The sequence below is a fragment of the Microtus pennsylvanicus genome, chromosome 3 (assembly GCF_037038515.1).
Source record: "Microtus pennsylvanicus isolate mMicPen1 chromosome 3, mMicPen1.hap1, whole genome shotgun sequence".
Lineage (NCBI taxonomy): Eukaryota > Metazoa > Chordata > Mammalia > Rodentia > Cricetidae > Microtus > Microtus pennsylvanicus.
Genome location: NC_134581.1, coordinates 65,851,418 through 65,877,204, shown reverse-complemented (window position 1 = coordinate 65,877,204; position 25,787 = coordinate 65,851,418). Strand labels below are relative to the sequence as shown.

Below are 25,787 nucleotides of genomic sequence, written 5' to 3'. Positions count from 1 at the left end.
AATGGGGAAAGAGCAGAGTGGACTGGGAGAGTTGTTGGTCTGCGGATATTTTTCAAATTCCGTTTTTGAAAACTTCACCCTGATGTAGGAGGGTCTTTACCTATCTGTGGCGGTCGCCTCATTACCACATCACCCGATTATAGAAGTCCATAGGTGCTTACCACAGATAATTTGAAACACTAAATGTAGATCTCAAAGCCTTTCTAGCATTTTCTGTTTCAGTTCTTGTTTTGATAGCATGGAGATTCTATATATTCCATGTTTTTTTTTGTTTGTTTCTGGGTGTTTAATTGATAGAAAAAAAATAATTATGTGTCTGTCTATAGCTTGGCTGGTAAAGTACTTGACTAGCATGCACAAGGTCCTGACCTTGGTCCCTGAGCATCACATAAAACAGTGTGCAGTGAAAGGGGCCAAGGAAAAAAATACCCAGCCCCCTGACTAGACCAGAGACCTGATCCAAAGAAAAACACCCTGACCCTGACTTGACCCCAGGACCAGGACTTGAAATCCCACCAATTTCTGTGCTTGCCACAGAGTCAGGCTGCAAAAATCCACCAATTCCAAGCCACCCTGGAAAGCTCCCAAATCCTATATAAGCTCTGTACCCCTATTCAGTCTGCAGCTGCATCTCACCCTACAGGTAGGCTCCTGGATTCTTTTCTTCCCAATAAATCTCTTGAGTGAGGTTTGTTGTGTGGTGTGACACTTTTGCCAACATACAGCATACAACACCATATAACCCATATGGTCCACAACACCATATGGTCCCCAAGCACCATATAAAACAGCATGGTGGCACTTGCCTGTAATCTTAGCCTCAGGAGACATAGAGGTATCAAAAGATCTGGGTCATCTTTAGCTACATAGGGAGTTTGAGCCAGCCTGTGCTACATAAGAACATGTCTCAAAAATAAAGAGAATTAGGTTGTTTTTAGTATTTTAATGACCATATGATAGATGATCCACTGAATTAACTGTTTTGCTTTTTTTGGGTATGTGTAGATTTTGTTTTTGTAATTATTAGAATGAAGTAGATGTAGATAAGCCTAAATTAGTGTTCACATTTCTTAGAATAAAATACTAGAGGTCAGGTTTCTAGAACAAAGTATAAATAGCTGAAGTTCTTAACACCTGTCACTAGATTGTTTGAGAAGTTCCTCATAATAGATTTTGAAAGATGGCGTATTTGGCAATAGTCATGACTTTATGAAGCTGTGAAACCTGCTGTACTAACCCTGCTTTCCTCCTAACAGAAGGCATTGAAGAAGAGGACTTCTGAATGTAATGTGGGTTCCTTGTCCTCATAGAGTAGATGCAGTCTTCCTTTCTTTTACTCTTTTTATTCCATTCAAAATTATCTTTTGTCTAGCTTCTTAACTAGCGAACAAGAGAAACCTGAATGAGCCTGTTTTTTTCTTTGTAGGATATAGAAGACTTGGATCACTATGAGATGAAGGAAGAAGAGCCTATTAATGGGAAAAAGTCAGAGGACGAAGGGATTGAAAAAGAAAATTTGGCAATATTGGAGAAAATTAGGAAGACTCAAAGGCAAGACCATTTAAATGTAAGTGTGACTAAGTATCTAGAACTTGGACTCTGGTTAAATAGTTACAAGTAATAATTGGGTAATTCATTAATATACCAGTCTCAACTGTCCTCTGTTTCCAGCCTTAAGTGGTGGATTCAGTCATTTGTTTTGTTGACCTAGGCTGCTTCTCCTGATTGTTTGTTTGTTTATTTATTAAAGATTTCTGTCTTTTCCCCGCCTCCCATTTCCCTCCCCTCCCCCAACCAAATCCCCCTTCCTCAATAGCCCAAAGAGCAATCAGGGTTCCCTGCCCTGTGGGAAGTCCAAGGACCACCCACCTCCATCCAGGTCTAGTAAGGTGAGCATCCAAACTGCCTAGGCTCCCACAAAGCCAGTGAACAGAGCGAGGGCATTTTGTAAGCGGAGCCCCTGGCCAGTATGCTTCTCCTGATTGTTGACAGCTACTTTCTACCCTGTTCATCTGTTCTTCATATCTTGGAAACATATACTGCTATCTCTATATAATAATCCTCTGATGGTTAATTGTCAACTTGATATAACCTAGAATTAAGATGGGAAGAATCTCAGTGAGGGGTTATTTACATTGAATTGGCCTGTAGGCATGCCTGTCAAGGAACTGTCTTACTAAGTTAACTGATGTGGAAAGACTCAGCCTATTTTGGGTGACACCATTCCCTAGGTAGGGAGTCTTGAGTTCTGTAGAGAAGACAAAAGCAAACCACAATCAAGCAAGCAAGTGGGTGAGCATGTACGCGTTCATTTCTCTCTGCTCTTGACTGTAGGTGTGGTATGACTACCTATTTGAAGTTCTTTTCTCGACTTATCCAAAGTGATAGACTGTGACATGGAATTGTAGATTGAAATAAACCCCATTCTTTCCATAAGTTAGTTTTTGCTAGGGTATTTTTATCACAACGACAGAAACGAACCTAGAGAAAACCCCTCTTTTCATCCTATTGCTTCTTTACTTGCTCCCCTACCATGGTTTCTGTGTGTTCAGATTCAGCCTCCTACAGAGTATTACTGGGACTCTGTCTCCCCATTAATCTGACCTCTGTCTTTCATGTCTAACCAACCCAGAAGTAATTTTTCTCTTTGGATTTACTTAACCCCACCCCTCACGCTCTACAAAGTCTTACTGTGTAGCTCTGGATAGCCTGGAACTCTGCATAGACCAGGATGGCCTTCAATTTAGAGATCTGCCTGTTTCTACCTCCTGAGTGTTGGGCTTAAAGGTATGCACCACTATGTCAGGTGATTTATCATGCCTTTTGTGAGAAGCAACATAGCAGTATGAGGTTCATTGTTTGGTGACAAACAACGCTTGTGTGGCCTCCGATTGTTCAGCTTTAAAATATAGGCAAACAGTGCATAGCCTTTGGATAACTTACGAAAAATGAAGTGTGTGTGTGTGTGTGTGTTGCCCAGACAAGGGAAGTATGTAATGGTACTCTGGTTATTTGACACCTACTGCCCTGAATTAGAGCAGCTTATTAAACTCTATGATGTCAGGGCCCTCTGGGCAAACACTGAATAACTTGTTATGCAAGTTAATATCAAGAATTGTAACAAATAAAGTCTTATCCTTCCTTCAATCATATTTCATATGCTAATTTAATTGGCACTTTTATTGAAGAGAACTTTAATTTTAAGCCCACATCTTTATTATTAAAGTAAGTTTGTAGCATCTGAACTAATACTTTACTTGCTATGTCTTATGATGGGCTCCGGTTTGTATGCTTTATATAGTTAGACCAGCTACGTATTATTGGATACTCTGACATGATAATATAAGACTTAAGTGCTTTATATTACCTTCCCATTTAATCTTCATAGAATCTTCATAGCTGTTGTAGGAATTAGGCGTTCTTCATATTTTATAGATGCAAAAACCAGGGCTTAAAACCAGCTCAAGGACTGGGAGATGGCTCAATGGTTAAAGTGGTTGCTTCTGAGCAGAAAGTGTTAGGGTTGGTGTTCAGATCCCTAGAAGCCACATAAGTGTATTGTGGCCAGCCTATATTTCTCAACTGAGAAGGCAGAAACAGAATCTCCTGAGCAAGCTGGCTAGTTACACTAGACTGTAGTTCAATTAAAAGATCCTACCTCACTGAATAAGTTGCAAGGCAATCAAGAACCATCTACTGTAGTAATAAGGGCGGCGGCGGGGCTGTGTCCCCAACACCCCAAGCCGCCTGGCTCGGCTAGCTTATGCCCCGAAATAATTACACAGACACTGTATTCATTTAAACACTGCTCTGGCCCATTTCTACCTAGCCTCTTCTAGGCTAACTCTCGCACCTGGACTAGCCCATTTCTTATCATCTGTATAGCACCAGTCTTACCGGGAAGATTCTAGCCTAAGTCCATCCTGGGTCGGAGCTTCAGAGCTTCATCGCGTGTGTCTGCCCAGGAGCCGGGAGCATGGCGGATGTCTGCTCCGGAGAGGAGAGCTGTCCAGTCTGACCTCACTTCCTCTTCCTCCCAGCGTTTTGTTCTGTTTACTCCTCCCACCTATCTCCTAACCAATGAGAGCCAAGCAGCTTCTTTTTATTTAACCAATGACCTTCCTCCATCAATCTACTGCACACATCAGCTTTGGGCCTGTACATGCATGAGTACACATGTACATTTGCTCCTACACATGAGTGTGCTACAGGTATACAGATCACATGTATACCATACATATATACATTAAAAAAACTAGTTCAGGATCACATAACTGGGAAATAGACCTTTGTAACCTTTTTAACAAACTTTAAGCTTTGTGATTTTTCTTTAAAAAATTATTTTTGCATGTGTGTATGGGAGGAGGGTGCCTGCGCTAGCACACACATGAATCAGAGGACAACTTGTGGATATCAGTTTTCTCCTTGTACATTGTGGGCCCTGAGAAGCAAACTGAGGTCATCAGACTTGGTAATAAGTGCCTTACCTGCTGAGCCCTCTCAGTCTAAAATCTTCATTTTTATTTAATGAAAATAATTTGCATTCATCTTCATCTTTGGAAATGTCCCAGTGCTGTGAAGGAAAACCAAGCTGTGTGAAGACAGTGTGCTGTTTTCTTATGATGTAGCTAGACCTCAAGTGTAACATCTTGTCTTATTAACTGGAATCCTGTTTCAGTCCATGCCGTGTCATGGTGAGGACCTTCTAACATTTTTAGAAGTTGTGGTTTGAAATAGACTCATACTGAACTCTAAGCTATAACAGAATCTGCGGTGTTCTGGGCATACTGTGAGGCATCCTCATGATATGAACAAGCTAGACATGTCTTCAGATTTTTGTTTTTCTTGTTACTTCATAATTCTTTATTCAGTTGAGCTTCTTGCCCTCCTTTCCTTTCCTTTCCTTTCCTATCCTTTCCTTTCCTTTCCTTTCCTTTCCTTTCCTTTCCTTTCCTTTCCTTTCCTTTCCTTTCCTTTCCTTTCCTTTCCTTTCCTTTCCTTTCCTTTTTCTTCTTTCCTCCGCTCTCCCTCCCCTCTTTTTCTTTCCTCTCCCCTCCCCCCCACCAGACAGGGTTTCTCTGTAACCCTGGCTGTTCTGGAACTCACTCTGTAGACTAGTTTGGCCTTGAAGTCAGAGATCTGCCTGCCTTTGCCTCCCAGTTGGGATTAAAGGTAGTTCCACTACTGTGTGGTACATCTTTACTTCTTAATGTTGAATGTTGTTTCCCCAATGTCATTGTAAAGTTTTACATCAGACTCTGATATCTTAAGCTTTTAATTACGTGTTGTTTCAGGGTGCAGTGTCTGGGTCAGTGCAAGCATCAGATCGACTGATGAAGGAGCTCAGGGACGTCTACAGATCACAGAGCTACAAGGCAGGTGAGGCCCTGGCTCTGCTGGCCATTTGTTCTCTCGGGGGAGTGATGGAGGACCATTTAGCCTAAACTGGCTTTGAACTCATTATTTTTTTGTTTAATCGTGATGGGATTAGACATGTGTGCCTCACACCCAGCTTAGATGTAATTAATATAGGAAGACAGAGTTAGAAATTTGTATGGACTTTATTTTAGGGATGCAAAACTCAGGTTTAATGAAATTCTAAAAGATGTAGGAGATAAAATTAGTTTAATTTTTTGTATTTAAAAAAATTATACAAATACACCACAATTTTTCTTTTGCCTTCTTCTTGATGGAGATAAATTTATGATTTTTATCTTCTGTCAAAAGCATGAGTAGTACTACTTTTTAAAATAAGTAAGGTTAATATATTTTGTTGTACTAGAAAAAACTTGCTGAATTTATTTTTATAGTTTTCTTCTGAAACAATAAAACTTAAACATAGGAGTGGTATTCTTTTCAAAATTGATGGATTTCCCCATTTCATAATTGTATGAAGAAAATGTTCGTTTTCAGGGCTGGAGATGTAGCTCATTGGTAGAACATTTGTATAGTGCATGGGGCCCTGGGATTCATTCCTCAGCAGTATGAATTAAGAAAAAAGTCTTTATTATCCAGTAAGATTTGAGTGCTATAGAGCCCGAGGAAAAAAATTATTGCAGTATTAATAAGCAAGAAATAACCAATTTAGGAATAATTGGCTCAATTATTCTGGATTCATCAAAAATTAATGTCAAGTTGTTTTAAAGATTGGCTAGGGTGTGGCTAAAGACTAGAGAGTGGTTTAGAGCACTTAGCTTCTGTGGAGGGTCCATGTTCAGGTCCCAACACTCATGTCAGAGGCTCCCAGCTGCCTCTAACTCCAGGTCTAGGGTGTCTGAGTCCATGATGGCCTCCACAGGCATGCACATATGTGGCATAGATTGATACACACATATATAAAATAATACAAATAATAAAAAATAAGTTACATGTATGCTGTAAAAAGACTGACAGAGAAAAAAGACATCTCAAAGGTGAAGATTAAAGTAGTTTATATAGAAGGATTCTATTTTCTTAGAAGTATCTACATACATAGAAAAATTATTTGCATAATATGTTTTAAGTGAAAGTGAGTAGTAATCAGTTTTTTTAATTCATTAAAGTATCTTTTAGTTGATAGCTTTATTTTTTATTATTTTTTGGTTTTTGTTTTTTCGAGACAGGGTTTCTCTGTGTTGCTTTGGAGCCTGTCCTGGTACTACCTCTTGTAGACCAGGCTGGCCTCTAACTCACAGAGATCCACCTGCCTCTGCCTCCCAAGTGCTGGGATTAAAGGCATGCGCCACCACCCACCACCTCAGCTTTAATTATTTTAATAGTAAAAATTGACTGTTACTGGATATTTAGTATATTTAATATGTAAATTTATTTACACTAGAGTAATACATAACCAAATGAAGAATAACCAATGTGCCTGTGTCTTCACAGGGATTTATTCAGTGGAACTAATAAATGACAGCTTATATGACTGGCATGTCAAACTACACAAGTAAGTGCCTCTTATGCAGATCTACTTTCTACAATGAAATATTTTTTTTTTTTGCCTCATCAATTTTATACTTTTATATTCTGGCATTTACCTGGACATTACTACTCTGGAAGTAGTTGTTAGATTGATTAAGGGAGCTGTTTCTGAGGCTTCCTGAGTAAAGTCAGGGAGGAAGGTTGAGTATTTTAAGACAGTTGACAACCTGGAAACAATATGGAACTGTGCAATACTGTTGATGTGTGAAGTAAGGAGGTTTAGGCGGTACGTATAGAAGAATTAAAGAATTTTTTGCAGTGATCTACTTTTCATGGTTTTACTAGTGGTAAATTTATTTCCTTAAACTCCTTAGCTAAAATTATAATTTTAAGAAAGTATATCATCAGAACGTTTTGAGTTTGAAAAATTACATGTATCCCGCTGTTGTTCTTTGAAATGACTGTTAATTTTAAATTCCCTTTGTTCCCAAGGAACTAGAGCCCATTGTGATCCATCTTTTTCTGGAACTGTGGATCACTTTAGAACTTCTGTTTGAGCTTACTCTGGGGCTCTGTTGTCCCTCTTGGACTGGTTCAGTTGGAATTTAGTAAGAAAGGGTTTTCTAACCTTGTTTGAACTGGCTTTTGTTTTATTCTTAGGGTTGACTCTGATAGTCCTTTGCACAGTGATCTTCAGATCTTAAAAGAAAAAGAAGGCATAGAATATATTTTGCTTAACTTCTCTTTTAAGGTAAGAATATTGTAATGGGATTCCATGTTCTTCTAATGGGTTCAGCTGCCTTGGAAACTAGAATATATTCATATCCTATATAGTTTAGCATTGATTGATAGATAGATTGATTGATTGATTTATGTCTCACTGTGTAGCCTTGACTCGTCTGGAGCTTGTTATCCAACTCAGAGGTCTGCATGCCTCTGCCTCCCGAGTGCTAGGATTAAAAGTTGATACCAGAACCGTCTAGTTACAGGAAATTTATGAGATATATATATTCCACAAGACGTGAGTGCTTAGAGAGACGAGGAGACATAAGTGAGTGTTCAGAGTAGCATTCCTTGTCATAACCCTAAGACAAAAATAACCCAAGTTACATAAAGTGTATGATACACATATTTGAGAAGATAAGCCAGTCTTCTATACAGTGTTAAGCAGAAGGAACTAGGCTCAATTCCTAGTCATTTTGTTTAGTTCCATTTGTATAGAGTTCAAAAGTTTGTAAAACTAGTATTGTATAGGACACGCATTGTCAGTATAGGTAGGTGAAAATTGGTCCTTTAAATGAGATATTCTTAGACATTATAATGGTCTTTAGCCATAAAACATACATACTTCTACTGTACTGAAATTGCATGGGGCAGGGGAACCTGGTAAAATTAGAAAAAAAAATTCTAGGAAGACTTTTTAGGTAAGCAACAGCAAGAAGAAAGCTCAGAAACACTGAAGTTGGGGCTCATACCTGGGCAGCAGAACTAGAGAGCAAAGGGGCAGTCACTATACACATTAGGGCAAGGAGCTGCTGAGTAGAAAGAGACATCTGTGGGCATCCTGCTTGCAGACTTTCACCTACTAGAGTGTTGGTCACGTGGGCATCCACTTTACAATACTTTGTAAAGGTGTATATTTATGTTCCTTTCTGAGTTTGTGTTACACTTAGTTATTTTGAAGATGTTAAAAATAAAAGTTAAGAAAGGCTCTAGATAAAATGTTGTGATTTAATGTATAATACAATAAAATCTAATGGTTGAGAACCTCCGCTAGATTGAGGTGTTTGAGGATTTATGTTGAGGTGATGCAGGGCTTCTCTTTGCCTTGTTCTTCTGAGTTGAAGAGGACTAGTGTAGCAGTTGTCACCGTTACATTGTTTGTCGGTCCACAGTCCTTTACCCAAGTGACTTTGAATTGTCTCATGCTCTTTAAGGCTCTGGGTTTGTAGTCTCTCTGGGGACAAGGGAGCTGGCTGTTGGGTTGTGGAGAAGAACATGGCAAGCGTACAGTGTCTGGGATCTGCCCTTTGTGGTATAAACCATTCATGGAGGGTTTTAGTGTCTGCTCAGCTTATTGTTTTGTCGTGAACAGTCATTGCGCTTTCAGCAGTGCTGGGGAATAGTGTCTAGTAATTTCCAGGAGACCAGTTGGGGGCTTTGACTGTAATCTTAGCCAGAAATGGTATAGAGCTTGTTTATGGTGTTGGTGGTACAGTAGGTGAAACAGGATTTTTAAGATTTTTTGAAGGAAGAAACGAAGATATTAAAGAATAGTCTCTTCATATTTAGAATTTATAAAGATCTTTATTAGTTGAATCCCAGAGCACAGTTTATGGAGAAGTCTCTAAACTCTGATGTAGACTTACTTTTTGAAACTGAAGGCAGTTCTCAAGTAATCAAAAGAGATTTTATAGTTAATCATTCAAGATCATGTGTTTAGAGATCGTTCTAATAATAGTTCTGTTCTTCCAAGCTGTGTGTCCCACGTTTTTGTTAATCTGTTAAATTAGAGATAGAATTGAAAGTTGGCTGTATGTATGAAAGGGCAGATGTCTTTCTAACTTGCATTAGAAATCTAAGATAATCCATTGTAGCCACTAGAAACGAGCCTCTTCTGCTGGGAGGATTGAATTTTTTTTTTTTTTTTTTTTTTAAAGACAGGATTTCTATGTGAAACAGCCCTAGCTGTCGCTGTCCTGGACCTAGCTCTTGTTGACTAGGCTGACCTTGAACTCACAGAGATACACCTACCTCTGCCTTTCCCAGTGCTGGGATTAAAGGTGTGCACCACCGCCCAGCCAATTTTGATAATTTTTATGTTCCTGGAAAGCTTGTGAGCAGGCAGGGAAAGTTACTGAAAGTATGATAATTGTTTTTCAACTTTTTGTCCTCTTGGAAATAATTGGATAAAGCATTTGTTCCTATCTTGCCTCAAAATGAGTTTTAAAAATAGCATCACTTCCCTTTTAATCGTGGGCATAATTTCTATTAGCATCCCTTGGTCTCTCTTCAACAGGAGCAGGAAGTCGTTTCACCTTCCAGCTGCTGTAGGACGTTATGGGCAGCTTTCCCGGCCTGGTTGTCAGGGAACTAATTTCTAACACTCTTGGTAGCTTTAGCTACTATCCGCATGATGAGATGTTTCTCCACCTTTTTAGGGTCAGAGAAGGGACAGGTCCTCTGCCTAGACTGAGATCCCCCTGTCCCTGTCTCCCTAGTGCTGGAGTCACCGGTATGTGCTGACGTACCTGACTTCCCTTGGTCCAGGCATCTCTTCAGCATCATCTTTGACTTTTTGAAGCCACTTAGCTATTGTTTTGAATGTTACTATTGATATTGGGCTTAAATCTACCACATTATAGGTGATTTTCTACTTTATTGTGCTATGTGCCCCACCCCTTTAGATTTTTCACTCTTTAGACTCTACCATTTTCTGCCTTTTAGCTTAGTTCTCTTACTCCTCCCATATATATCCTCGAATTGTCAAAGTCCAGTATTCATTTTTTGCTCTTGTAGTCTCATAGCCTTAGAACATTTGAGTTCATGTACTCAACATATGGATTTACATTCTATACTTGGATTCTGGGACCAGGTAGATTTGGAATTTTCATGTTCCTTATTCTCAGGTTGTATATAGCATGATCTTTTTCCTGCCTGAAAAATATTGTTGAGTATTTCTTTTTAGTACAGTTTGTAGATGGTAAAATTTGATTTGATTTGATTTTTCTTTGAGACAAGGTCTTGCTATGAAGCACAGACTGGTCTCAAACTCTTCCTGATTGCTGGAGTTACAGGCATGTGCTGCTTTGGCTGGCTTTAACTGCATGCTCGAGGAATATAGATTTTTTAGGTTGGCAAGTTGCTAACTCTGAAGATACCTTTCACCTCTAGTCTTTCCTGAAAGTGCTCACAGTGACCAAACCTCAGGGGTCTTTGAAAAATTCTTCCAGTTTTTCTGCCCTGTTCTCTTTCTAAGGCTTAAGTGTGTGATAAAACTTGTGACTTGTTATTTTTTTTGCATTTTCCCACCCTTTCTACCCCTTTTGACCTTTTCTAACTTCATTTTGGATGTTTGATATTTGTGATGTGTTTTTCTATCTATTGAATCTCTTTTCTGCAGTTTGCTGATGTAGTCTCAGTCACTTATTAGGTTGTTAGTTCTTGTAGCTCCAGAGTCCAGAACCTATGGGTTCCTTTTTACTATATGCAGTTCTGCCGAGTTTGGCTGCTTCTTCTCTTCCTTCCAGATGTTTGGTTACTCTAACATGTGGCTGCTGACTCTGGTTTTGCTGCTCTGCTTCTGTCTTCTCATTGTGTTATCCTTTTGTCTTAAGTCTTAGTAAGATGCACATTATCTGTGAAAGATTGCAGAGGGGTTTACGGTATTGTATTCTTCCCGGGGGATTAACATTTGCCCCTGCCAGGGCCACAGGCAGTGGGGACATCTAGAGAATCAGTGATGGAGAGGGCTGAGAGCCAGACTTGACTCCCTGTGAGGGCAGTTGGCTGTTGTTCCCCTTAGGGCCCAGCCTGACTTGCAGAAGGCCCAGGTCTTTCTTTGGTGTGTTCCAGCCCCTCCTCTTGCCTCCTTGCTGCGAGTCTGCATTCTGCAGTTTACTAACCTCTTCCATTCCTCTTCTGGGCCTGCCCACAGCCATGCTACTTAGTGTACAACGTGAGTTAATGCAGTTCTGCCCTATTCTGTCCTGACTTGAATTCCATATTTGACATTTTTAGTTACCTGTTTCTCATCTTTAGTTTGGTACTAATTTCACTTTTATGACTTTTATGTTACCAGATAATAGGAGGATACATTTTTTATTGATTACTTGAAAACCTTTTAAATATTGCAAAATTAAAAATGATGTTCTTAAAATTGATTAAACTTGCATTTTTCTAGGATAATTTTCCATTTGATCCTCCATTTGTTCGAGTGGTGTTACCTGTTCTCTCAGGAGGGTAAGTTACATACATATTTACTTTTCTATGATTGTGCGTGTCAGGGTCCTTTGCAGAACTGGCTGGACACTGGGAAGGTAGGATTGCTGAATTTTTTCAATTTTGTGTCAAGTCAGTTGAGGGAGCCAGAGGATTTACATTTCTAAGACATCCCCAGATGAAACTGAGAGCGCTGACTTGGGGTCCACCTTCAGGCTGGTACAAATTAGTTATTTATAAGTAGATATCATAATGGATTTTATTTATAGATATCGATCCTTAAGAATTGGGTTTTAGCTGAGTATGCCTGCCTGTAATCCCAAACTGTCAGAAACTGATCAGGATTGTGAGTTTCAGGCTAGCCTTGGCTGTACAGTATCCATCCATCCATCCATCCATCCATCCATCCATCCATCCATCCATCCAGATATGGATATTAGGTAATGTAGTCAATATTTATTAAGATCCTGTCTTTTGAAAAAGCATTTTCAAATATAGATCATTGAGGATTTCAGGAAAGTTATAGTTATTGTGGTTCCCATAGGCCTGTGATATTGAGTGCAGTCACAGTGATAACTGGGAAACCTGAGTTGACTGGAGCTGATCCCAGTGTAGATAGGTGTTTGCCATACAGCCATACTGAATTTTATATTGCTTCTTTTTGTAGTTAGGAGGCTATGGGAGGCATGGAAAAAAATCAAATTAGTTATGAAATGTTTCATAGTCCCCTATATAGGAATCATTAAACTGCTTGTAGGGGAGCAGGAGAGATAGCTCAGTTATAGAGCAGTTGTTTCCCTTCCTAAGAACCTGACTTCAGTTTCCAGCACCCAGGCGAGTTGGCTTCCAGCTGCATGTCACTCTAGTTTCAAGGGATTCAACGCCCTCTTCTGGCTTCTGCGGGCATATGCACACACGGATGAAAATAAATCTTTTAAGAAAAATTCTTTGAGAATTTTCAAGTATTCAGCTAATTCCACTTTGTGAAGCGATTCCTACTGTAATAATAAAATCTAAAAATATTGTCCCTAGGCTGATCGTTTCTGTGTTTGAGAGAGTAGTAGGTTACATTTTGTTTATAGTACTGGTGACTCCTAAAGACAGACTTCAAAATTTCTTAGAATAGTCTCTTGTAATATAGAAACAAATGTGCAAAGCAAATATAAGTATAGATGCTATGTTTTTGAGATCACATCCTGCTAAGATTTCTCAGTGTAGTCAGAATATGTATGAACTGATGATGGGACTGCAGAATATTGCAGAACTGGCCAATAGTGTCTGTAAAGCTCAGCTAAATAGAAAAACAAACAGAAAACATGGCCTTAAATCCATTTTTATGATGTATCGAGCCATTTAGATGTCTACAACATGATCTGGGAATACGCCTTTAAAAGTTGACTTAGCTGCCTGTGGCCCAATTCTTTGCCGTATCTCCCAAAAAGTTCTGTGGTATATTAATAGGCATTTTGGACACCAGACTAAGTGATATTCTTTCCAAAGGTACTTCTTGGAGACTTGATGTGATTTTCCAGAGACACTAAATAATTTCTTCTAAATATGTCTTCCACAAAGATGCTAAATAACTTATTCTAAATTTCTTTAGTCTTTTTTTCCCCCTTCACTTTGGCATCTCAGGAGATGGTGTCCTCTGGTTTGTTGTTTGGGAAGTGTTGCACTGTCAGAATCCCAAAGTCCTGAGTGATGTTCAGAAAAGATGAAGTGAACCCTTAGGGATCTTGTTGTTACTTTTGGCAAGCTGTTATAGTGCTGTTCACAGATACTGTTAGAATGAGTAGAGATCACAGGCTAAGAGTACAGAACAAAGATGTTTAGAATTGTAAGATTCGTTTTGTTACTTTTAAACGTTCCCTACATGCTTTTGGATTAGGCAGGAAAAGTAGCTTTTCTACCATAAAACTTGGGCCATTTTTGGAAGGAGAATATTAGGTAACCTAACCAAATATTTACATACACAAAATAAACATAGGATGGAAATAATGGCGATTTTTAAACTTTAGTATCTCTTGCTCAAAACACTAGCCTTCACCTAGCCAAGTATAGCAACACTAAAATCGCTATAACATTATAAATTGTGTAACAAGTCATTTTCCCCTCCTTTCTCTGGTAAGCACACTTAACCATGGATATTGGATCCACCTGTCATTAAATGGTATAGGAAAAGGGAAATAACAATTTAAAAAATGTTCTAGGAATGGAAGAGATGACTCAGTTGGTAAAATGTGTGCTGAGAAACTAGGACCTGAGCTCAGATCCCCAGAACCCACATAAAATCTAGGTATGGTGGTTTGTGCTTTTAATTCTAGCACTGGGGAAGTGGGGCCAAGGAGAAATCCTTGAAACTGATTGGCTAGCCAGTCTAGCCAAATTGGTGAGCACCAGGTTCATTGAGAAGGCAGCTGAGGTTTATTTCTGGCCTTCATACCAACATGTATACATAACAGACATGCACCACATAATACACAAAAGAAAGGAAAAACATTCTAGAGAGACGGATCCTCTGACCGTACTAAGAGTTTAGGATGGTGATGTGATGCTAGTTGAGAGACCCCATGCTACTATTGCCTTAGGGTTCAGTGGCAGAAACTGCCAGGCAAAGTCAAAATAGCTTTGTTTTTGTCGTCCAACTACTAAGAGGAAGACTGCTGACTGACTGAAACTTTCTGAGGTATGTCTAAAACACAACTTTCAGTCCAAGAAGACAGCTTAAATTTTGTGAAGCCATGTTAGGTGGTGTGTGGGCTCCACTGTGGAGTCTCAGTGTGTTGGGGTGGGGACACACTCTACTGTGCTGCCTCAACAAAGCAGCTAAAGCAGTTCAGACTGTACAGCTCCCTGCTGCTGTGTGTAACTCTGGAGAGGGCAGACAGCAGAGCAGAGTTCGCCTTGCCACAGGGTGCAGGGAGAGCTGCAGGGACAGAGGAACACTTGAATGCCAGCTAAGAAAACAGTTTTGACATTGGAAAAGTTTATAATTATTCTGTTCAATTTGTTTGACAAGTTGATTGTATTAGAGTAACAACTACAAACATTTGAAATGGGCCCCAGTCTTATGTCCCTAACAACAGTTTCATTGTTATATGTTACCTTGTAGTTTTGTGTGTGTGATTTCTTAGTAATGCTTTAGAAGTTAAGGAATATTTATATTTAAAGGATTTTGTATGCTTGCTCTCTTTTTTAAAGGTACGTGTTGGGTGGAGGAGCATTATGTATGGAACTTCTTACAAAACAGGTAACTCTTGTGCACAATTCTCAGTCTTGGTGGACTATTTCCATAAATTATCTGGGTTCTAAGAACAAAGTTCTTAAATGTAGCAGCTTAAATTTTTTTAAAAAAATGTTTTAGTAGCACCAACTTTAATAAACAAAATCTAAGGTAAACTGGTAAAATTTCATTGTACTTTGAGCTCAGTCCATGCTGGAACAACCACTGAGAGTAATGTCTATTTAAAATTATAATTCATTTAGGTTTAGATGTTTAGGACACAGGATTGTTTATATGATCCTAGAAATTGTCCAATATCTTCCTCTTTGCTACAAATTTTTTAGCACGAGTTTGCTGTCAGTGGGTTCTTCTGTGATGTTTCATTAGGTTTTCCTGAGTGGGAACTATGAAGACCACTGTGTTTTTTCTCCCCGTAGGGCTGGAGCAGCGCCTACTCTATAGAATCAGTCATCATGCAGATCAATGCCACCTTGGTGAAAGGAAAGGCCCGGGTGCAGTTTGGAGCAAATAAGGTATGTACTTCAGAATTCCAGACATGCTGAGGTGCCCTCAAGCTAGTGTAGGTCACGTGTGAGGCATATTTCTGTCTTGATTCTAGTTTTGACGTTTAGTTATTTTTATACCTATGAGTGTTTTGCCTGGATATATGTGCTGTGGACCACATGTGTGCCTGGTGCCCTCAAAGGCCAGAAGAGGACATTGGATGAACTGCAGTTATAGACAGTTGTGAGTCACCACGTGGGAATCAGAACTGAACTCCGATCCTCTCCAAGAACAAATGCTTTTAACTGATGAGTCATCTCTCCAGCCCCCGTCTCAATTATTTTTGAGACAGCTGAATTTTCATTTGATTTTCTTGTTTTAGAGAGTGAAGGCAGGAAGCACATGTGTAAGACAAGATGCTCACTGCAGTCCCTTAACCCCACTTAGTCGTTCATGTTCACAGACATGTTTAGTTTGAGCTCATTATTGTAAAATGTCACATCCTAACTGCACAGTTGTCTTCTGATTGCACACGGATGCCGAGACGTGTGCCCACACACGTGCACATACAATAGTGTTAAAAACATGCTGTTGATGTGTGTCGGTGGGTGCATGTGTATGTAGTAGGGACAGCAATGGGGAGGACTGGAGCTCTGTAAATATGTATCAGTATAGACTGTCTTTGGAAGGACATTCAGGTGTTAATAGCTATTGTTTCTAATAAAGGGTTTTGAAATACTGATGGGGTCAGATTAGGGATGAGGTTTGAATTTTGTGTTCTTCAAATTTGTTTTTGCCATATATTTATTACTTTAGAGTATTTTTTTATTTTTTTTATTACTTTAGAGTATTTTAAATATTTACACTTGGTCTTAGTCAAGAAAACAAAGTATAATATTTTAAATGACCTTGTCAGTTATTAATTGAAAGTAATTAAATATACATGCTTTCTAAAAGCTGAATTAACTGACATAAATTTACACATGCTGGAAAACAGAGTTCCTCTCAGCAGATACGATCAAGGTCAGGTTAGAAGAATGGGCTGAAAACTTGGTAGCTCTGTGCAAGCAGCAGCCTTGGGAGAGGTGGATGTCCAGTCTGTCTTCAGTGAGAACAAGCATGGCCTTAGAAGGATGGTAGCCAGGCTGTTTCCTGTTCAGTTACTAGGAAATAAAAACTGTAGCATTAACTGGAGGCTGGCTATACAAGTAATAAATCTTTACAGGGTCCTGTTCCGGAAAAGGTAGTTCCCAGCACTTGGGAAGCTAAGGAAGATTGCAGATTTGAGGCCAGCAGGCTACACAGGAATTCTAGGCTCAACTGGGCTATATGTAAGGAGACCCTATCTCCAAAACCATAAAATAGGGCATGCTGAAGTACATAGTGTGCATGTTACAGAGGGAACATTAGTGAATGGTAGTGAAGTCCTGGGGTACACAGTCTTCGGGACAGTGCTGACCCTGCTTCTACACTCAGGACAGGTGTCCCTTTGTTTCCGTCATCCTCTTGTGGAACCCTGAGTGGTGCTCACAAGCCCAGGAAAGATCTGATTTATTTTCATCTTTTCCGGTGCTAGGGAGTGACTAAGCAGCCTCGTCTAGTATTTATAATGAGCTAGGTTGAGGTGCCAAATATAAGAATGTTGGTCTCCACAGGCTCTGTTGTGGTTCCATGTGAGCTGCAGTCACAGCTCTCACAGAAGCGGACTCATCCTCCACAGAAACATGTTTCTAATTGAAGCTTGTAGGCTTCCCAAAGATTAAAATCAAACAAACAGGGAATTCAATTAAAGATTACAACTAGGCCACCCAGGCACCCGATCATAGATAGGGGTAAGGACTGGGTTAGAGGCTAGTGATTGAGTGCTTACTTAGTGTGTGTTCACTCCCCAATGCCACAAAACACAAAAACAGAACAAAATAGCAACTTTATTTTGAAGTGCAATATAATTTATGAAATGTTGAAGTTGGGCACATGGTCACATGCCTATCACCCCAGCACTTAGAAGGTGGAGGCAGGACAATCAGAAATTCAAGGTAATTTTGGCTACATAGTGAAATCAAGGCCAGGCTGAGCTACATGAGACCCTTAAAGCCAAAGGAAAGAAAACATTTAAAACAGAATAGTGAAATTGATCATTTAATAAGACCAGGAATGGTGTTAAGAGAGATCTGAAGAAGAATTTAACAGAACATACAGAGTAGCTTAAAATTAAAGAGAAAAACCTCAATTAAACCCCAGGGAGAAATAGACCAGTCTGCCAGCAAAGAAAGAGGTCTGCATGTGTGACTTTGAGTACTAGCAAGCAGGCTGTCTGGGAACCAACAGAGCCCTGTGCCCAGTACTGGATCCCTGTCTCCTTCCCAGCCATACATGGAAAATAGAAAAAAATCACAGCAGATTATTTTATAAGACAAGGCAAACAATACAAAAAGCTTGTGGTTTGCTACCTTCCAAACCATATTATTCAAATATGAAATTAAGTTAGAAGATAATAATGAAGAGACCAATTAAAGGACAGATGAATTTGGAAATTAAGTGCCTTTCTGAATTATAGTTAAAAATCAAATATAAAGGTAAAAATAATTTTTAACTACAATGGCAATAGTAAAATTCTAAAAAACCCTCCTAAAGTTGTTGAGTGAAGCCAATCCATAATGCTGAAAAGAAAAAAAAAGACAGATACTCTCTGATCCCTAGTTTAGTTAAATAAGACTGGTAAGTTAGTATGCCAGAAATACATGGTGTTCTGTAGAATTTCAGATTTATACAGCTCTTTGCTTAAATGGGATTTAAAAATAAAATTCTACAGTGTCTGGGACAGCAGCCACAGTGCAGGGCTAAAGGAGGGCTCAGAACGGTAGTGAAAGAGGAGGAGAAAGGACAACCTCCTCGGACATGGAAGAGGAAGAAGAGAGACTGGAGGCAATGAAGTTACTAGGCTAGGGAAGGTGAGAGAGAGCAGAATCCACCAAAACCTATCTTGTTAAAAAATGCTGGTACGTAGTTTCTTGTATGCTAATCAAAAAAATAAAAACAGAAAATAACAACAGATCAAAAATCCAACTCACTGTTACAAAGGAGTCAAACCAACTAAAAGAAAAGGGAGAGATTATTGAAGGTGTAAGCAGACGTCTGCTGCTGACCTAATAGTGCCTTAAAGTGGAGGTTAACCATCAACTGTGTCTGCTGTCCAGAATGGTAGAGGCAGAGTGGGCACAGTATCCCATGGTCATTTGAGAGTATGTTGTGTATATTTTGTTATGCTTAGTCTGTTTCTCTTTTATTTTTCTCTTTCTGGGAAAAAATTAATGTGTATGGATTTTTTTGTCTAAATTTCTTATATGTCAATGCACCATATGCATGCTTGGTGTCCTCAGAGTCCAGAAGAGGACCTCAGATCCCTGGAACTGGAGTGGGAAGCCACCATATGGGGTTCTAGTAATCAAACCTTGGTGCTCAGGAAGAGCAGCAAGTGTTCTGAACCATAGAACCATCTCTCCAGCCCATGAAAGTATTTTAAAATTTTTCTTTGCTGCCTTGTGGTGTGTGTGTGTGTGTGTGTGTGTGTGTGTGTGTGTGTGTGTGTGTGTGTGTGTGTGTGTGTGTGTTAGGTGCCTGATGGCAGGGCTTTAGATTACTCTGTAGAAAACAGCATCTGTTTACAACTGGTACAGAAATGAAAATAAGGGACTCACAAATGCATGGACTTGGTCAGCTGTACTGAATAGTAAACCAGAAAATGAGACCATAGGGAGGGTGTGGCTTTAGTCAGTAGTGAGGGACTTCTGGGAAGTTCTGTAGGGATGCATACAGATGGTCTTGGCAGCCATAATGGAACACTTGAGCAAAGCCTCAGCATGGCAAAGGCTGGGTCCTGACGCAGCAGCTCCTCTCTAGGCGTTTTTACAATTTGGCAAATGTATACAGGGTTGGTCTTTGGACAACAGAATTCACCCTTGAAAAGTACAAGAAACTAGAAAATGTAGCTAACTTGAGTATGGGAAGTGGGGATGGGAAGGTGTTGGAGAGGAGGCCACTTGTTCGTTCCTGGCTGCTCAGCCCCAAAATAATCACACAGAAACTGCATTAATTAAATCACTGCCAAGCCCATCAGCTCTAGCTTCTTATTGGCTAATTCTTACATATTAATTTAGCCCATTTCTATTAATCTGTGTATCGCTACGTGGCTGTAGCTTTCCGGCAAGATTCCAACTGGCTTCTCTCTCCGACAGCTCCATGGTTTCTCTCTGTCTCTACCTTCTCCCTCCCAGTATTCAGTTTAGTTTTCTCCGCATACCTAAGTTCTGCCCTGCTACAGGTCTAAAGCAGTTTCTTTATTCATTAATGGTAATCACAGCATACAGAGGGGCATCCCATATCAGGAAGGGATAATGTCTCTATCTACATCTTGTCATTGTTCATTACTGTGTGTTTGTTCTGCAGCAGGCTGTATGATGTGCTACTGTAGGTGGGGTAAGCTGTTAGAGTGTGTCTGATAGTAATTGAAGTTAGGTGTAGGCCATCCATGCCTGAGGGGACAAAATTCAGTCCCTTGGTGCCTTAGACAAAATTCCTTATTTTAGTCAAAGGAGGTGACTTGGTGGCAATTGTGAGCATTCTTTATATTTCTAACTACAAATATTTAGATGCATGGCACCTGAGCTTAGTGTCTTCTTGTCTGGAAGCAGCATCTCATGGACTGTCCTTTTGGATGTAAGAAGGAAGAGTTGGGGTGTTACTCATCTAAATACGTTTCCTTTGACTTGATCAGATAGTGTGGAGACACATACTAGGATTATAAACTTTCCTGCTTGACCAGTGGTAGGAAGACTTTAAACAACAACTCTGAAGTTTGTGGGGTTTGGTGAAGTACAATTCTGGTTTTGTTATTCTTATAAAATTGTAGCAAATATGGAAAGTTAGTAACACAAATCCTCTGGAAATGAAAATGTCCTTTAAAGCTCAGCAGTGATGCATCTGTAAGTTTACTCTGATGGCTTTCATCTGGCTGCAGTTTTGATTTAATAATGTGTATTTCTTTTTCAGAATCAGTATAATCTAGCACGGGCCCAACAATCCTATAATTCCATTGTACAGATACATGAGAAAAATGGTATGTTTTATTCAATAAGTACTTAGTGCCATTCATGAAGTTGTACACAGCATGCTGTTGTTTGCCTTGTTTATTCCTGTGTTTCTGTCTTAATTTTTTATCAAATATTGTTAATTATAGTGGGCATACTTTTGCTGTATTCATAATTTCTCAATAAATCTTAACATTGCTTCTTTCTGTACCCTGAAGACTTGACCTAAATGCCTTTGAGTCTGAACCAAGAATTCAGCTTAGTGGATAAATCCCGTTGCTCACTTGAAACATATTCTGTAACTAAAGGAATTGTGCGAGCAACTCTGTGTAGGAGCTCTCACTGTGCTTGAGCAAGCATAACAGGATCATAACCATCTGCTTCTGAAACATCTTCAGCTTCGTGCTTTGTAGACCTTCCTTCCTTCCTCTCTCAGGGTCAAACCCAGAACCCCACCAGGCAAAACATTCTATTGCTGAGATATAGGTTTACTGTTTGAATAAGCCTTGCCCTTGTTCTTGCTTTTCTTTTCTTTCTTTCTTTTTTTTCCTTTATTGTTTCACTTTTTAAGATAGGATCACACTAAGTTGCCCAGGCTGGTTCTGAGATCACTCTGCAGTTCAGGCAGGCCTTGAATTTTGAATCCTTCTGCTTCAGTCTCCCCAGTAGCTGGGATTTTAGGTCTGCATCGCCTGGCCTGGCTTGGAAGACTTGTTTGTAAGTGCCATTTATGTGTCTTCCTAGCACTGTTTTTTTTTATTTAGTCCTATGATTTATTTAGAAAAGAAATATGTGTTTTGTGTGTATGTGCTTGTCACCACACATACCATGTGGGTTCTGAGAATCAAACTCAGGTTTTCTGGCTTTGTGACAATTGCCTTCACCCACTGAGCCATTTCTGTGATCTCTTTTAGCTCCTGTTTCCTCATCTCTAAAGTTGGCAAAGTGTCCTTTAATAAACAGGAAGAAAAAGAATAGTGCCCATGCAGCATACTTTGTAACCAAGTGCCCTAAACAAAGAGTTCATTGTAGCATGGGAGGGAAGCTAATGCTCTTTTGTGCAGAGTAGAAGGAAGTAACTTTCCTAAGGGTCAGCATCTGTAGTAAATGGTCTTAACTTTCTAGAAATGTGTTAGTTGAGCTGGGAAGTTAACCATGCAAGCATGAGGCCCTGAGTTTGTTCCCAGAACCCACATGGAAAGCCAAGTATGACAGCAGATGCCTCTGATCCCACCTGTGGAGAGACAGAGAACTCTCTGGCCAGCCAATCTGAATTATTGAGCTCTAGGTTGAGACCCTGTCTCAAAAAAGGGGAGAGCAGTTGAGGAAGAAACAGGATGTTGGCCTCTGGCCTATGCACACTCAACTTACATATGTATGTTCGTTTCTAAGATTAAATTTGTGTCTTGTACGCTTATTTTAATAACAATGCCACTTGTCACTTTTTCAGTGATACTTTTAGAAATAATAGTCAAAACCAAGTCTTAAAGGAAGGTCTTACAATATGAGATTAAGCCCAGGCTTTCATAATAGCCATTTCTAGTATATCAATGTGTTCCAATGCCTACTTTGTGCCAGGCAGGCATGACTGAGCATCTAATTGCCTTTCTATGAGAGTTTAGACTTATGTGGAATAAGAGCAACAGTCCTCTTTGCTCCCTTTTCTTTCTTAAGGCAAACCCTACAATTGACATTCAAAGATATTTATAGAAAATGTTGTGTGTATGTGTAAGCCTTGCATTGATAAAAGAGTAGTGGGTTCAGTTTTACATCTTTTTATTTGTTTTAAATTGACAAAATTGTGTGCTTATCATGTGTAACTTGATGTTTGGACATACATTATGAGATTACTAACTCTGTGATAGACTTCCTCACATACTTAGAATCTTATGTCATGACAACACTTTACTTACCAGTATATTTTTTATTGTAATTGCCAGGTGTTTTTTAAATACAAAATTGAAATGGAAGGTTAGCATGTAGACTACTATTAGTTCATGCTGTCATTATCAACTAGGAATACCATTCATATATAGGTGTTGGAAACTCATGTGTGGTTTATTCATATGCAGTGACTTGATACAGTGAGCATATGTGAATGCTGGGTTAGTAGCCAAAACACAAGTTTAAGTTTCTACAGTAGTGTTAAACAACAAAATTATGAGTAGAGACTGGACCTGATCTTAGTAGTGCCTTTTCCTAGTTGCTTCAAGGATTGAAGTAGTTAATGTTGTTTCCTTTTTATTTTAGGCTGGTACACACCTCCAAAGGAAGATGGCTAACTACACTGACATATGTCTGGACCAATGTCGCTTTAAAGAAAATCGTTCCAACGTGCAGACATAAGCTTTTGAGTGCCCGTATAACAGCAGTACCGAAGACATTAGCTAATAGATTATATAGCGGATAATCTGTCAACTGACATCCAGATACAGCCTTTTCATTTTGCTCACTTTAGGTATCTTGGACTGAACAGTGGGGCCTTTACTGTATTTTTCCTATTAAGTACACACAATAGCCACTCCCTACCACCTCTTTCTTGAAAAGTGAAATCTTCTAAGCAAGCAGGGAAGTCAGCATCAGTTTACTGCAGCTGTGAATTTACAGTAACCTTCTTATATTGAGCCTATGGGGTATGAAGATTTGCAAAATCTTGTTCGTTTAGAGCCAATAAAAGTTTAACTGATGGTCAATACTGGTTTAGGAATTTTAGGTCTTCTAAACCATAGCCTTTTCAGGTCTGAAATCTTTTTATTGCCAAAATTATGACAGGAAGCCTCTTCATTAAATTGTTAACTTTTTCATGGTTGTGTGAAAGTTTGAACTGTTTCTGTTTGAATAGTTATATTCTTTCATATTAGGGAAAGCAAAGTGAGCCATTTGTGAGCAGTGCTTTCCCCTGCTGTGCTGAACCTGCCTCCTCCGGTTCAGCAGTTTTTGGGGAAGAGCCACAGTGTAGAGCCCGAAGTTCTAAACTATGAAGTTATTTTACCTTTCCACTTATTAACGGGGTGTTGCAATTGTTGATAAACTGATAAACTTCTAAAGTGATTGGTACAAAGACTCCTTGAGCAAAAGTATAAAAGATACCTAAATTGGAGACCATTAAATTTTTTTGCTATAGCCATACCGTGCTTTTCCATCAGAAGACCAGTAAGAATTCTGCATATGTTAGTCTTTTATACGATGTGACACAAATCAATGTGCTTTCCATTTTACCACCTTACCTGAATCAGTACTCTTTGGTTGGTAATAGTTTTTTTTTTAATAATCCTGAATTTGATTTAAATATAAACTCTAGCTATTAAGCACTTTTAAAAAGAAACCCAGAAGCACATTTTCCTGCACAAACCAGTACAGAGTATTTTTCCTTTTTGTTTTTGTTTTTGATTTTCGAGATTTCTCTGTGTAACAGCTGGCCTTGAACTCACAGAGGAGTGTTGGGACTAAAGGCACGTGCCACCATCACCTGACTCAGAAGGTGTTTCTTACACATTTGATTTTAGATTCTTTTCTTTTTCTTTTTTAAACTTTGCAAACCACATTCAGGAAACTTGGCACTGTGCATTTTGTGTTTTGAATTTTTCCTGATTCTGTTTTGTTGGTTAAGAGGACAGGTTAAAGATAGGTGGTATTTTTGCTCACTTGGTTCCCTTTAAATGATGGTCAGTGCTCGGACAGCAGTGACAAGGCAGAATTCTTCAAAGCAGTATAAAGTTCCTTAAGCCTTAAGGCAAAATCTTGAATACATTATTGAATTCTTTAATATCCTAGTGGCTAGCGGATTTGACAGCTGCACATTTGGCATGCTTTGTTTTTTGGATTTTATTTTTCATTGCAGATTTATTTGGCAATGTACAGTAAATTTTGTAAACTTGCATCAAGTTTATGAATAAAGAACCATTTAAAAATCGCTTTGTCACCTTTCCCTCATAAATGCTGTGATTCAGGTGTCTCTAGCTCTACTAAAATTCTAGTGTATTTAAGAGAGGATGGGTGTGGAGAGATTTCAGGGGTGAAGATGAAGGCTGATTTAATGAGAGGTAGGGAACCTAGAATTGGTATGCTCAAACAGTGCACTCAATTTTTCTTTAGCCATTCCCTTTACAGTCTTTAAACGCAAATGCTTGTGGGTTTGTTTTTTTTTGTTGGGTTTGTTGCTGTTGTTGTTTTTGTCCCATTTTCCAGCCCAGGCTATCTGGCAGGGAAATTGTGGCTCAAGTACTATTTTAATTATATCCCTAATTTTCTCAGGATACTAATAGCACACTCCCTCTATTGTCTTATGACCCTTATACACACCGCTGACAGTTTATCTTACTGGCTTTAGCTCAGTATATTTGGATAATACTCTTTTTCCTCCGTGACTGAAATTTGCCATTCATCTTTGGTTTGGATGTTTTATTTGAATGCCATCCACCCTACTTCATTCAGAAACAGTGGCCCACTCCGAAGGTCCTCTTAGGTGTGGGAATCTTTAGAAGTCCTCCTCTTAAACACACTGCCTTCGCTTTCCCTTGGTCCTCATCACATGCCGCTGCTCACCCCCAATGGGTCCATTGAGTAGTTTGGGGCCTATAGTCCTTGAAAGTAGGACTTTGGGATTCCTGGAGACCCTGGGACCTGCTGGGGTTTTTATTATCAGAACGCATTTGGGGTTTCACACATTCTCGAGGTACAGTGAAGTGTTTGGAGACTGTTTGCCATCTATGCTTGCTATTAAGTAGCCATAAGGTTTCCAGAGTAAAGTGGCAGTTTGTTACTGAGGGGCAGGGTGCTTTTAAAGAGGTTTTTCTACATTAAAAACAAAACAAAGCCGGATGGTGGTGGCACACGCCTTTAATCCCAGTACTCGGGAGGCAGAGGCAGGCTGATCTCAGTTGAGTTCGAGGCCAGCCTGGTCTACAAGAGCTAGGTCCAGGACAGGCTCCAAAGCTACAGAGAAACCCTGTCTCGAAAAACAAAACACACAAAAACTTAAGTTGCTAATGTGTTTAGATTATCCCACGTTAAATTTTCTTGAGAAGCTCAGGTTTTCGCCTTGTGAACCTCCTGCCTCCATCTTGCTGGATTAGTCATGCACCACCATGCTCACCTCAAAATGTAAATATATCAGTGTCAGGGGTTAT

The 25,787-nt window shown here is 39.4% G+C and overlaps 1 protein-coding gene across 5 annotated transcripts in view; it reads left to right on the top strand.

The window, feature by feature from the left end:
• The window catches only part of Ube2q2 (ubiquitin conjugating enzyme E2 Q2), a 57,093-nt gene extending 32,522 nt beyond the window's left edge, over positions 1 to 24,571 (top strand). For all 5 annotated transcript variants that reach the window (XM_075965858.1, XM_075965856.1, XM_075965857.1 and 2 more), the window contains 9 exons: positions 1,427 to 1,567; positions 5,295 to 5,379; positions 6,868 to 6,928; positions 7,564 to 7,654; positions 11,807 to 11,865; positions 15,046 to 15,094; positions 15,505 to 15,600; positions 20,621 to 20,687; positions 22,909 to 24,571. In XM_075965858.1, coding sequence (XP_075821973.1) covers positions 1,427 to 1,567; positions 5,295 to 5,379; positions 6,868 to 6,928; positions 7,564 to 7,654; positions 11,807 to 11,865; positions 15,046 to 15,094; positions 15,505 to 15,600; positions 20,621 to 20,687; positions 22,909 to 22,940 — 681 coding nt within the window. In that variant the 3' untranslated portion in view covers positions 22,941 to 24,571. The remainder of the gene's footprint in view (positions 1 to 1,426; positions 1,568 to 5,294; positions 5,380 to 6,867; positions 6,929 to 7,563; positions 7,655 to 11,806; positions 11,866 to 15,045; positions 15,095 to 15,504; positions 15,601 to 20,620; positions 20,688 to 22,908) is intronic.
• Positions 24,572 to 25,787: the final 1,216 nt, after the last annotated feature.